This window comes from Hakea prostrata, chromosome 4 (genome assembly GCF_041222555.1).
Source record: "Hakea prostrata isolate BN-2017 chromosome 4, UWA_Hpros_2, whole genome shotgun sequence".
NCBI lineage: Eukaryota > Viridiplantae > Streptophyta > Magnoliopsida > Proteales > Proteaceae > Hakea > Hakea prostrata.
In genome coordinates, this window is record NC_142603.1 from 48,151,480 (window position 1) to 48,166,437 (window position 14,958).

A 14,958-nucleotide genomic window follows, 5' to 3' on the forward strand; every position below is an offset into this window, starting at 1 on the left:
TTAACAGTCCTAAGTAATGGGGTTAACGGTGGAGGGGGTATTTGCAAGGTTTTGATTTTAGAGGGGGTGGGGATTATTTTCCATGAAAATGGAGTGGGCTCATGTAAAAAACTCTAATTACAATTTTGGACATCTTTCTAATGATTTAAAGATCTAATGAATTGAATAGGCAAGAGTATTTTGTGTGGATAGAAAAACTCAAAAATCTTTGAAAATGAACATCTAATAGGAAGAGTGATAAATAATTTATTAAAATGGGTAAGGGATTCAAAGTTACAAGTTACAAGTTACAAGTTACAACTGCGGCCGGGGGGTGGAATATGAATATAATCCCTAGAGAGCCCTCTGAGTTAATTACCAATAATAAGTATACTTGTTTTGCATAATCATAAGTATGATTCACTCACCAATCTTAATGTATGCAAGGGTACTTAACTCACTTCTAGACTATGCAGGATGGAGTGTGGAACCATTTTGGAATGGAAACATCCAGTATATCAGGTAGACTAAACTTTGGGAATGGTATAGAAGCCTTGATCTGTGGACTACATGTTGGTATAAATCAAGCGTGTCTTTCTAAAATACAAGTGACAAAGATATTGTGCAATGAGAAAGAAGCTTTTAATCTACTCCTGCGCACAGATTGGCTTCTAAATTTTATCCCCTTCTTTTGATACATGCATGTATCTAGTAAAATTTAAGTATGTGCCAGTTCAAAGATCCCACACTCAAATTATGGCTAATTAACTTAGCAATTAAGGCAGCCAATGGAGACAGTACCCTGGACATTGCTAGACTATGTAATTGCTATTTGTAATGCAATATATTTGCTTCCTTTTTCTCATTTAAACCCCCCCCCCAAAAAAAAAATTTTTTGTTATAACCCGTTTCAAATTAAGAAGGGTAAATCTCACTTATCTCCCCTCTTAGCTGGACAAAAAGCACTTACAACCCCTCTTAGTTGGATAATATCACTTACCTCCCCTCTTACCTAACAAATATATCAAACACCTCCCCTCTGTTAACTTTCTCAATTAAATTTAATTTTTACCGTTAAATATTTTTTTAAAACTCCAAATTACCCTTGGCTAAAACTTTTTTTTTTTTTTGTTATTTTAAACCTTAAATTACCTTAATCACTCTAACAGTTAAAATACTAAATTACCCTCAATTAAGATAATTGTTAAAACCAAAACACCATAGTTAAAACTCAAATTATCTTTAATTATTAAAAGGCCAACATACCTTTTTTTTTTTTTTTTTTTTTTTTAACCAAACTATCAAGTAAAATTAAAAATGCAATTTAAAAAAAAAGGGTATATTGATAAAATTAAACACATACTACTATTTTGGGTTTTTATAATTATTTGATAAATTTAAAAAAATAGGGTATGTTGGGTTTTTAATAATTAAAGATAATTTGGGTTTTAACTATGGTGTTTTGGTTTTTAACAATTATCTTAATTGTGGGTAATTTAGTATTTTAACTGTTAGGGTGATTAAAGTAATTTGAAGTTTAAAATAATAAAAAAAATAGTTTTAGCCAAGGGTAGTTTGGAGTTTTAGAAAAATTTGTAACGGTGAAAGTTAAATTTAACTGAGAAAATTAACAAATGGGAGGTGTTTGATATATTTCCTAGGTAAGAGGGGAGGTAAGTGATATTTACCCAATTAAGAATTATATTAGTCTTGAATCTTACCTCTTCAGCTTAATGCTCAAATCGAACCAATTTCTTTACCTATTTAACCTCTTTATATAATAAAAAAATTTTCTTTGGTAATTGGTAGCTAGTTTTTTTATAATAGGGGATCTGGAGTCTAAGACTATTATATATACCACAAGGTGCCTCGAAGCTGTGACTTCTTCAATAAAAGATGCCAGTGTTACTAACCGAGCTACCCTTTGTTGGTAATAAACTCAAAGTTTTAATGAAAAAAACAAAAAACATATGATATAAATGTAGATCATATAAAAAAAAAATTAGACAGTTAACATAACCCTAGGTAATTATAACGGTTGGCCAGGTCCAGCTAGTAGTTTGGATTAATGAATCACTAATGGTTAAGACTGAACCTGCAGTCCAAAAGCAGAGGTTTTTTAATCCTCAGTCCATACCCTAAGCTTCCATTTGATTTGATTCAGGGCTAGTTAATTTTAGTTAATTTGGTCAGTCTTAACGATTTGGTCTCAATATTGACACCCATGGCCATGCATACTTAAGCTCTCCAAATGTCAAAACCTGCCATGCAAACTGAAATAATCGCTTTGTATCTCCAACGCAAGAAAGTATTACCACCCATGCACTCCTCAAAAATAGATGGAGTGAATTGAAGGTGGTTTTCAGCTTCATAGTGAAACCATTTACTAAAACTATATCTAAGATGTTCATGTCTTCCCTGCAACCAAGGCAGGCATATATATACTTAAACTAATTACACTCCTTTTGAGTGCTTCTTCCATGCATATATATATGACTGAAAACCTTGAGGATCCTAGATCATGAAGATGGTACAACTACATGTCCCAGAAAGATTTCTCCATTTCTGCTTGTCCATGAGATAACTGTTCTTGAAAGGGATTCAATGATTGCAATCTTTTCTGATTGAGCTGTTGTTCATGTAAATTTACTGACCTAGATCCACCAATCCCCAGGAAATCCACAGTCATCATATCATCCCCTCCCCCAGTCCCTCCAAAGCTCGATGAAGATGCTCCTACTGGGTTGTGTTGTAATAACAATCCACTACCACTACTGCTAGCACTGTTTCTGTTCTCATGCTCAATGCTGTTTTTCAAGAGTATTCCATGGCTTTGATTAGCTGCTCCTGTAAATATACCTGAAAACATTCCCATATCATTTGCCCTAGAAATCTGCTCTGGAGACTTCTGCAAGAAGTGGTTTGAGAATCGTCCTACACTGTCCATCCCAACTAGTTGTGATGAATGGTTTACTAGTTGTGTTTGTGTATGATGCTGCTGCTGCTGGTGCTGTGGAACTCCTCCAAATGATGTTGTTCTAGCTTCTGACATCTGATCAGGTCCTGCCATGGCCGTAACCAAATTCTTTTTCATCACGGGAGAGGTAGTGTCGTTACTTGTAGTAGCACCCATTTGAGCTGCTTTCTGCAACAATGCAGTTGCAGACAAGTGGGCCTGGTTTGTTTGAGTTCCTTCATTAAGGCCATCAAAGCTCGAGGAGCTGTTGGCAGTGAGCTGGAGGCAAGGAGGAGGAGAAGCCAAATTATTTCTTGAGTCACCAAAGAGGGAGCTGGAACTGTTTGAGAAAATCCCTCCTGTCATGCTTGGAGACTTTAGTGGCATTGACATAAGATCCTGGGGAAGAGACTTGATCAGTGGGTTCTTGGTGTCCTGATAGTTGAATTCTTGCATTCCTATTGATATGTTGGTGATGGGCAATGATGGCATGATCTCTGAAACCTGATTTTGTAAGTTCCCTCCAAAGGTTGAGCTGAACCCATGGCTTACTTTGCTGTTTTCTTCTGTTAGGGCATCACAGAAAGCCCTGTGAGTGATGAAGCTATCTCTTCTGCATACACAAAGAAGAAGAAGAAACACTTTTTAACAAACAAACAAAACGTCAGATACTCAAAAAAGATAATTGATTCTGATCTCTCAGGACTATGATGGTGGTAATAGTTAAGGGTCCTACCAGGCTAAACCCACTGTGTGGCATGAAAATTCGAATAAACCTGCTCTTGTAGAAGGTAGTAGATTACATATATAAAATTCAAAATAGTTTAAGGACATAAGAGTGCATTGGGATGTGGTCCTATGGTCCCTAGCTAGTAGTTTTTTGCCTTTGTATGTCTATGCATTGTTGTTTATGTTTTTCTAATGGCAAAGTTTCTTTGTGTCTCTGAGGTATCATATACACTTTATATATAATATGATTAAAATTGTTTTTTTTTTTAAATAATAAAAATTCTATGAGATGGCATAGGAAATTCTGACGGTATTGAGATATTTTTTTATTTTTCAGAAAATTAATTGATCTACTAAGGGAGAAATAACATATTGAGTCCGAATCTTTTACCAAGAAGGGTAGAAGATTGTGTTTTCCTCAGCTGCATTCTTTTGCATTTTGTTAGGTTTCTTATAATAGTTGTTCAAGGTGAGCTTCTTCCATTGGTTTATTATGAAAGCACCCACTTAATATTGAAATTAATTAACTAATGATTGTAGTACTGTAGGCCTACAAAGGGGGAAAGAAATCCAAAGGCCAATAATGCAGAAAGTCTTTTAGGGTAAAATGATATTAGAATAGAGATTAAGATTAATTCCTGGGTTGCTTTTTAGGAGTAGGGTTGATGTGGACATTGAAAGTATGAAAGGAATCAAAAGGGATGTAAAAGAGTTCATTACTTTGTCGGCCATTTCACCAATCTTAACACGTTTAGGAAGTTATAATTGACAATAATTCAAGGCGTTGAAAATTTGAAACACCAATCAAGTATTGTGTGCTAGCCAGTTCATCTGTTCATGCAATATTGGACAGCTTATTCTAAAGTGGAACTATTTTGAAGTTCTAGTAAAACCTCCATTGTTAATATGAACATGAGCTCTGTTACTGTAAAAATATGGACTACCCCTTCAATAAGAAGCACAAGAAACCCAAATTAATGGTTATCCAGAACAGGAGAAAATAGCAGACCTGGAGAAGATGGTTCCACAATCACATTTGTACTCTTTTGTGCCACAAGTCTTTGAATGAGCTTTCCAATCTGATTGAACTGCATATTTCTTGGAACACTTGTCACACTTCCATTTCTTCTCTCCATGTTTTCTGCAGAAATGCTTCTTGATTCCAGTAAGGTCACCCAGTGCTCGAATTGGGTTGTGGTGAACACAAGTAGGTTCAGGGCATATGTACACCTTCTTCCTCATCTCGTTTGCTGTTCTTTGCCTAAGCTTCCATGGAAGATTATGACCTCTTCTGTGCAGTTGCAGGTTTTGATCCCTTTGGAACCCCTTGTTGCATATCTCACACACAAATCTGTTTGTTGCCATAAGAGTCTTTGGAGATAGAGCAACCACTTCTGCACTTGGGTCTACACATATACATGGATGATAATCACTATTTGCACTTGCAAATTTTAGGTTTAACAACCCTTAATTAAAGACTTCAAATCTCTACTCCAAAAAGAAGTTTTAATTTTAGAGATCAAATTTAAGAACTATAATCAAAAGTGTAATCTTGAATTAAACAAAGCTTACATGCAAAAACCCATCAACATGACAATGATTTTTCCATTAAAATCTGAAACTGGCGGTACTAATCCATTTCAATTCTAGGAAAAACTTCAAAAATCAAGCACTAAACTTTGATGGGTTCTGGCCCACTCAGATAGGAGAAATCTCCAAAACCAATCAAAGACAAGATCATGAAAAGAGAAAAAGAATATTAAGTATAAGGATCAATAATTGAGGTTCAGAAGAGTAGTTGGATTTGCCTGGAGTTCCTGGAAGATTCCTTTTCTTCTTGATGACCAGTGGTTGTTGTGGGATAGAACCATCGCTGTTAGTTGTACTTGAAGGTCCTGAGTTTGAACCATGGAAGCGATCTTGCACCAGCTCTTGTTGCTCTTCTTCTCTTGTGTTGCCAGAAGAGAAACTCACACTCCCAGCTGCCTCACCTGTGATGTTTGACATGGTAGGAAGAGAATGAGAGCTAGCTTATTATTGAAGTTTTGTCTTTCTTTCTCTCTTTCTTTCTCTCTTTCTTTCTTCTGTTCTTTTCTCAAGTTTGATCTACAAAAAATAAAAAGTTGTTTCCTAGGTAATTTCTTAGTTCTTGGTGCTCTCAAAAGGAAAACGGGGATTTGGGTTTGTCAGTAAGTGTACAGAAAAGTTGGGATTTGCCATTGCTAGAGGAAGACAAAAACCAGAGAATTCTCCTTCATTTCTGGAGTAGAGAGAAAGCTCCAGCAGCTTGATCAAGAACAACATCGCATCGGAACCTGCTCTCCCACCTTACCTTTGTATTTTATAACAGGCTCGAGCTACGGTTTTGTCTCTTTCTTTGGCTGATAAGAATTTAATTAATTTTTTACACAAAAGAAAGAAAGAATTCATAAAATATAGCCACCCAGCCTTACCCCATTTTTTTTCTTCCCCTCTCTTGTTTGCATTTAATTAAGCTTAAGCTTAAAAAGGACAGAAACCCTAACATGGAGAATGCCATTAACAGTGACGTGAGTCCTTTTACGTCATTCCACTATATATACAAATTAAAATCTATTTGTTTATCTTTTTTTTTATCATGAGATTATGGGAAAATGATTCCCAGCCAGGCCTTGTGGATGAATATTCTTTTTCATGCTCTCTAACATAATGGGTTGTAAGTCTGTAGTGACCATCTCTTGTTGCTAGATTAATTTTCATATTTGATTAGAGCGATGTGCGAGATTCCTTCGTCGTGATCTCTTAGCAGAAATTCAATGCATGTAAAAGGACATAATTGTCCTTGACAACTGTGAGCATAGCTACAAACAACATCATTTAGTGTTTAATTTTATATTGCAAAAGATTCTTGTTTAATGGTGCCACATGAAATGCAAAATGATGCAAAATTGTAATGTTTAAGTTGAGCCTTGTGCCTACTTTCATCAAATTCAATATCATTTTCCTTCTTGCCTACATAATGACAAATTTTTTTCCTTGCATGTATGTCCATGCATTATGTTTCATTAATCTATATATTTTTTGAAGCTTAGGTAATCCAAAAAAAATTCATACTATATAACTTAATGCGACAATAATGTATTTGTGCTCAAACATGACGTGTGTAGGCGAATGCTTGTGGCCTAGTTATTTAGAATGATTGGATGTTCGGTTTGATGTCATTAATTTAGATCACTTATTATGACAAAGATATTTAGATTGATTGATGGGTTGGTTTGGTTCAAATGGCTTGGTTAACTGAATTGTCTATTTGGATCGATTTGCTAATCGAAAATGTGTGGAATCGTCAAATGAATAAAGTTTTCTTGCATGGAAGAAGTTTTCAAGAAAATGATTTGTTAGAATGACCACCAAGAATTTATGAATAAAAATAAAAACAAATCAAAGGAATATAGAGATTTGTCATGGTTCACACACAAATACAGTTTATGATATCCACAGATGAAGACGATTTTTTCCTAATCAATTGTTAGAGCAACATTACAAAAACTCTCTTAAGCCAAAAATCTTAAATCTCTACTTCTATTACAGATCTCATGCATCAGGTCTTCAGCCGCCCACTAAAATATATTGGTACAGATCTATCTTCAAAGTTAGGTGTAAGAACTCAATCACAACATAACATGTTTAAAATGTGGAGTACGTCTTCCAAATATAGTAGTCTTCAAGAAGGTAGAGAGACTTCCAAGAAATTTTGCTGAGTTTGAATTTTGAGTAAGCTCTTGGAGAATAGATGGAAAAAATTCTACAAAATGAAAAGGTAAGATATCTTTTCCATATGATCAATTTCAGCTAGTCTAAGTATATATGATTCTAATGAACCTTTATGCCTACCTTACCTGTCTTTAACCCCATTAGAGGACCTGCTGTATTCTAGATATTTATTCTAATTTGAATGCCAGAATGAGTTGGTCAAGCAAATTGCACCTCACCTCACCTCACCCTGAATGAAAATGAGAGAGAGAGAGAGAGACATTACATGAAGACATTACATGAAGACTTGCAGACGAAAAGGGATGGGCCAGTGGGTTGAGAAGACCAAGCATTGAAATGTGTCATTGAGAGAGAGAGAGAGAGAGATAAAATAATGGAGATTTGAGTTGAGACATCGCTGGCAGAAGAGGAGGTGAGCTTATAATCTTGGTCTTGTCTGATTACTTGTGGGGTTAACTCACTTTGATTTCAAAGTTAGCTCATTAACCAAGTGGCCCAGTGAGCCCTCCTCCAAGTCCCATCCCCATGCTGGTCTTTTTCACCAAATATTCCTTCACTCCACTCTTTCTCACACTTATTTGCTCATTTTTTCAAACATGTCGGCTGCCTTATTGTGTCCCAAATGCCAAACCATCACAAACTAAGATTTGGATATCTTATCCACCGAACATATCCGTACAGTCATACATTTACACTCACATGAATATTGTAAAATTCATAAAAGCAAGTCAGAACAAAGGCCGTATGAGAGTACATAACCATACGGACAATTTAGGTGAAGAGAATCCAGACTCAATGAAATACCAAAGGAGAAGGACATTCTCTGGGCCTGTTTGGTTACATGAGTCTGGAGATTTCAAATCTATGGAATTTGAATTTATAAAATTAGATGTTTGGTTGTGGAATGAAATCTGAGGAATCATCCTAAAAAACTATTTGATCGATGTGATTTTTGTGAAATGTGCAAATGTATAGCTTTTTTGAAATCTCTGGATTTCACCCATTACCCATAAATCTACAGATTCACGTTTTTAGTGTAAAAAGATGAATCTCTAGATTTCATGAATCTATAGAATTTTTACAATCAAACGGGATATAATTCTCAGATTCATGAATCCAAAGATTTCAAACAGGCCCTTAAAAAAGCAGAGGACATTCTCATCTTCTTAATATTAAAATAATATATATCAAACTTCTTATTTTGAAACCCTAAAAATTGAAAAATTTTATTTCCTAAAAAAATAACCCATGCAGATCTTGAACATATTAGACATGAGGGTATTTTTGTCATTGCAATAGATTCCTCTTTTACTCTTTTTTAGAGTTTTAGTTAATCGATCAACGTCGAGTTTTGAATTGATAGACACATCACTTTGTTTTTTGTCTTTCTTGAAAATGTTTTTCTGATTTAAAAATTAACAGAGGGGTTTTCTGGTTGACGTGGCCATTTGTCCATGTGCGCCTTGAAGGAGTTAAAAAATTGTTCAAATTTTGAACGAGAAAAAAAATTTAGTAATTGAAAAATAAACATGAGGATCATTTTTCTTCTCAATTTTCCATGCCATCGTCTATAATAAGGTTTCATTTGACTTGATTTTGGGTTAGTTTGGTTTATGGTTAACAGTTTGTGCTAACGGTTTGAATTCGGATTGAATAAGTTTTGAGATCATTATTCAATATCAAATTATGTTAGATTGTTTCGTAAACCAGATAAACCATCCTTTTTAATTCGAGTTATAACGGTTTGGGGTTTTTAATGGTTCAGTTGGTCAGTAATTTGGTCCATTTGGTCTAAGCTTAGGGGCCGCTAATGGGTTGGATCAAACCAATTTGAAATTGATAGGTTTTTCAATCGTAATCATACCTGACTAGTAATCCTTGGGTTGGTTTGGTTCAATTCTAATGAGCTTATTCAATTTTATTTTAGCGGATCGCAGAGATGACACCCTGAAGATTCTACACATGCACTAGTCTGATAGAAATGTAGAAAATGTTAACCATTTTACAAGTTACAACGAAAGAGACTCTTTGTTAAACTTCGTTTTCTTTGGTGAAGCTTGGAACAATTAGAGGGTGTGTAGGGTTTGTGTAGTACTTTGTAAGGGAAGGAGTTGTATATATAAGTTTTCAGAAAATGGTGAAATATTCTATCTATCAGGTATACAGTAGACAATTTTATTTTATTTTATTTTTAGGGGGATCTGAGGTTCATCTGAGTTAGCTTACAGGCACCTTAAGTACTACATCCTCAAGGAAAACTTTTATATAATTAATATAGGCAGGACTTCGCCCTTTGCCCTTAAGGAGATTCAAACTCTGACCTCCTACATGAAAATGTTGATCTTTTGTCAACAGAGCCACCCCTCGAAATTAACAATGAGCAATTTTATCGCGTGCTAAACTAACTAATCATTCATTTATTTTTATCTTTCCTTAAATGATAAAGATAAAGTAGGTGATGGACCCTCTGCGTATGAGTAGAGAGACTGAACTCACTTGTCTCACTCATGAAAAATGGATGGAAATAGCAAATTTTTGCTGCATGGTATGGTATTGATTATACTTGGGATCATGTGAAGTAGGTAGTCTTTTGATAAAGCGAAAAAGAGTTTCTATTTTATATTCTCAGTGCCCACAATTCACATACACAAGGATAGAAAGACATGCAGGTTTATCCTCGAATTTCAAAAACTTGGGGGACACCATATGTCCATTAAACTTTTTATCCTTCCGATCTGTAATCATCATTATCTTTAATCATCATGTAATCTTTTTGTTAGTGACAGAAAATTAATTTCTATCATTCTTTCTTTCCCACATTTCTATCACATATATTAAGGGCATCTACCAAGATTCCACCCCTAATTTTATCCTATTATAATTTAAAGGTAAGTTCTCCTCCTTGAAGAAGTATAAGAGAAACACAGATCTCTCTACCTTGATGGATAGAAAATTCCAACGATGGATCACAGGAAGGACACTGTGTTTTCTTGACACTTTTGAACCACATAATAGAAGAAGTAAATGGGTCTTATGTGAGTCTTGTACCCTAATGCATTATTTAAGGGCCTATTTGCTTACATAAATCCAGAAATTTGAAATATCTGGAATCATGAATGTGAGATTTATATTCATTTGGTTGTGAAAATTCTTGGATTCATGAAATCTAGAGATTCATCTTTTTACACTAAAAATTGTAGATTTATGGGTATAGTGTGAAATCCAGAGATTTCAATCCTACTATAAAAGTGCTAAACATTTGCAAATTCATAAAAATCACGTCGACCAAACAGTTTTTCAGGATGAATCCACAGATTCAAGTTAACCAAACAGTTAATTTTATTGATTATGACTCCATAGATTTGAAATCTCTAGACTCATGTGACCAAATAGGCCCTAAAAGCATATGAGAAACACATTGTTCTCCCCTAACAAGAAGCGGATCTAAATTCGATCTAATCCCTCAGATGAGTAGTTGAGATAAAAGAAGCAATGTATGACATCATTCAAGTTGCTTTTACTCTAGGGATTTACTCTAGGGATAAAGAATATCAAGCTCTTCTCTGATTGTAGAGCAGTGGTCTCCAGTTTACATGGTGATTCTAATGCTTTGGATTGGACTTGTTTTAACTTAGTTCAGCTTATTAAGAACTTTTTGTTAGGGTTTGAAAATTGTGTTGTAGTACATATTTCTCAAGAAGACAATGTTTCTGCTGATTTGTTAGCTAGAGGGGCCCGTTGTTTGGGTATGTCTAAAATTTGGTGGCTACAGCCATCAATGGGGCTTGATCATTTGTATAGTGTTCTTGCTGGGAGGATATCCCCAGATTTGTCCAACTGGTTTTCTAGCTTGGTGGGGTCCACTAGTTGGATGGCTGAGATGGCCTATCTCTTCATGGACTCCACCTCCAGCATTCCCTTAGGAGGTGGGTCATGGTCATGTTGATGGTGTCATGTCATGTCATGGTCGGTGGCATTTTTCCATCCATTTGCCCAAGTGTCAGGCATTAATAGATCCATGTAAAATGACTTTCTTAATGATATATCTCATCTTGAATTGGATTTAGAGCTACTTCCAAGTTCCAATCGTCTTCAATCTTATCTATTAAGTATTGCATACTAACTCCAAAATTATTACTCAATCAGGAAATTTATTTGTCCTCAAAGAAAACTTACATAATTAGCATTGCTTCTAATTAGAAGAACCATTTTAATTTCATTTATTCTCTTCATTTTACTTCCAAAACACCTAAGAGTTATTTTTTTAAACATGAATTTCTTGTACAATTTTAATGATTATCTATAAACATAAAGCCTATCTATGTTAATCTTATGTAATTTACCACAAAAAAAATGTCAATCTTATGTGTTGCATGAATTTGATTAATAATCAATTGTAAATTTAATTAATAATTCAATAGAATATGAAAGAAACTTAAATATTCCCTTACTAAAATAATGATGGAATCAATTTATTTGCAGCAACTTTCATGCCTCATAACAATTGATATTTTAATAGACACATTTCTATGAAAAAATGATAACTTAAGAACTTGCTAATTAAGAATTAGAAAACCAATCTACCTGCAAAGGAAGTTTCAATTTTAAATCAAATGTAACTATTATACTATAGAAATGAAGACCATCTATTTAGTCCTTTGAATATGATGAAAATGATATAAAGGTTTTATCCAAAAAAACAAAAATGATATAAAAATGCTGTCCTAGTTGTCATGAATGGAGCAAGATTAATATATAATTAGAAAATGGTGGTAAATTAAAAGATCAACACGTAGGTTAAAAGTTCAAATTTTCTTGAGGTCAAAGGCTAGTCCTACCATATATTTGACTTGTATATAAAAGTTACCCTAAGGAGGTAGTTGAGGGTTATGAACTAACGGGGTACTCGATATCGAATCAATATGAACAACACATTCGCCAGGGTCCGATGCCTAAAGAATATATTTTTCAAAATCAAAGGTAACTGAATACTACTAACTTCTACCTATAGCATCTGATATAAGATCATTCTTTTGACTTCGTAACATCTTTGTTTTGAGCCCTTTGCACCTACTCATTGAGGATCTGGTGTTGCAATCGAATATTGAAATTTTTTTTATGCTAAATTAACTTTCTATTACTTAGGACAACAGTTACATAGATTAGTAATATCTATTACATCAATTGTCTTTTGATAGTCTATGGCAGATTCAAATGCTATATGATTAAACCATTGTTGGAGTGTTGGCTGGCTGCAGCCTTTGAGGTTAATGTCTTTAATATTACATATTATATTCACAAAAAACGGAACATACGCTATTGGCCACTTGTGATTCCGTGGTGAAACTAGGTCTAGCATGTCCTTTTCATTGCACCATATTTCATCTAGTAAAATGTTCCTTTAATGTGCTTGGTCTATTCCATCCTTTATCCCAACTAACAGGGCCTCTATTATATTTCTTGTCTCTATTCCTCCTGTATTGGCATACTTGAGCTTTCCATTCGAATATTGAATTGATTGTCAATACAAGTACTTGACCAGCAGAGTCAGCCTGCTCTCACTATTTGTCACTATATTTAGATTTTGAACCAAATTGTTGAAAATTCAATCTTGATTCACCTGGAGAAATTGGATTTGAATGCAATAAGTTGTATGTAATTTGTATTTTTGTATAAGACCATTTTCATGACCCAAAGTTCAAGTTTAACACAACCATGCATGTAAAGACAACAAACAACCCAAAAGCCAACACATTTGTTTATAGCGTATCCTCAGACACAATTTGTCCTTAGTTCTGTCACCAACTCACCATGCATTATGGTTCTCCAAGGATAGATCCATGCATTATCACATGTATCTCTTACCATTAAGATCAATTTATTTTTTATGTAAAGACCAAGGTTTGATCAAGTAAATTAATGTCAATATCAAAGTCTCTTTCAAAGAAACTAATTAAGGCAAATATATACTTGTTAATTATCATTTAACTTGTTCTTCAACATGGTGCGAATCTCATGACTCTTTATCTTTTTCTTGTAGTTAAATGATCAAATGAAGCTAATGTGGGTCTAAATCATAAGAGACCTCTTTTTATGTTTAATATTTCTTGTGTAGTTCCGTATAAGGCATGCAACATTAGGATCAAATTAAAAATAAAAGTTCCTCAATCAAATGGATTTTTTTTTTTTTTGGGTTTGCCAACCCTGGTTTTCAAGGCTTTGCCCTGACTAATCCGGTGTTCGATCCGGGTCACACACCTGGCTATGGTGGGTGAGTCTCCCAGCGGGGATTTTTTGCATCAACAAGGTCTCGATATCGGAACCTTGCTTAAGGTGACCAAACTGCTTACCACTTGGACCAACCCCCGTTGGTAGTCAAATGGATTAATCCATAATCTTTTACGATTATCGACCCTACATCGTATGATTGAATTAAATGAATATAATTTAAATATAAAAACCATACAATATAGGGGTTAATTAAGAAGATCTAAAGATTAATGGGTTATAAAATTAGGGGAAAAAAGATGTTGATGGATAACAAACAATCATGTGGCAGTTCATTCCTCCGTCACTTAAAAAAGAATTATTTTTTATTAATTATTCTTATGGATGGTAGGCATATTATAGAATTTTTTTTTTATTTTAAGTTCAAATTAATATTTTTATGTTGTTGGGTATACCTTACCTCTAATGTGCTTTTCAACTGACCAATGAACTATCGTATTAGACCTTTTCTCACTCATATTTATAAAAGATTAAAAAATTCCAAGTTGGACTCATTTAAACTTATAAAATAAGAATAAAAATAAATTGGTGCTTCAAAGATAATTAGGTAGAGCATTTCTCACTGGAAGAAAGTTAGAGGACCAAAAAAATTTTGTATTGCAATTTTCCTCTATTGGGTAATGGAAATTTATCGATGCTGAGAATTCAAATTCTCACTGAAGGATATTTTGAGAAACATGCTCAAACCCTAACATGTAAATTAAGAGCAAAGTCCCGTCTTATATTTAATTATATATAAAAAGCTACCCCTTGAATATGTAGTCAATGTATACGTATGCCGGTCCGAGCAAACCTTGATTTAATTTAAAAAAATAAATAAATAAAAGAAAAGAAAGAAAGAAAGAAGAAAAGAAGAACCTATGATGGTTTGGTGAACCTTCACTAAGTGATCAAGGAAAACTTTTCTCTATTGATATTGAAAGTAACCTAGTATTTTAAGAAAGCTTCCAATGTTGGTTCCACCAAGCAGGAATTGCAGGGATGTGGGCTTTGGGTTTCTTTAATCCTCAATGTTGCATTTTGGTATTTGAATAAATCCTATTTCCAAACCCTGAAAAACCATTCAAGCCAAAATTTCTCTTTGAAAAGGCCCATCGAATAATCCGTTTGAATCTTAGGTGAACCACTGGAGAATCATCAAGAATTTAAAACTTTGAAGCTTCTTCAACTCTCTAATCAGGTGCTGCCATCAAGCATGCATGTATCCAAGGATGGAGCTGGACAAAAATATAAATCCAGTTCACGTAATCAAT

At 34.2% G+C, this 14,958-nt stretch overlaps 1 protein-coding gene across 1 annotated transcript; it reads right to left on the bottom strand.

The window, feature by feature from the left end:
• Nucleotides 1-2,194: 2,194 nt before the first annotated feature.
• On the bottom strand, nucleotides 2,195-5,995 carry LOC149019242 (zinc finger protein GAI-ASSOCIATED FACTOR 1-like). The gene is made up of 3 exons (XM_089153280.1): nucleotides 5,473-5,995; nucleotides 4,674-5,070; nucleotides 2,195-3,548 (listed from the first exon to the last, which is right to left on the bottom strand). Exons 1-3 carry the CDS (start codon nucleotides 5,669-5,671, stop codon nucleotides 2,516-2,518), a joined length of 1,629 nt encoding a protein of 542 aa, XP_089009406.1. The 5' UTR covers nucleotides 5,672-5,995; the 3' UTR covers nucleotides 2,195-2,515.
• Nucleotides 5,996-14,958: the final 8,963 nt, after the last annotated feature.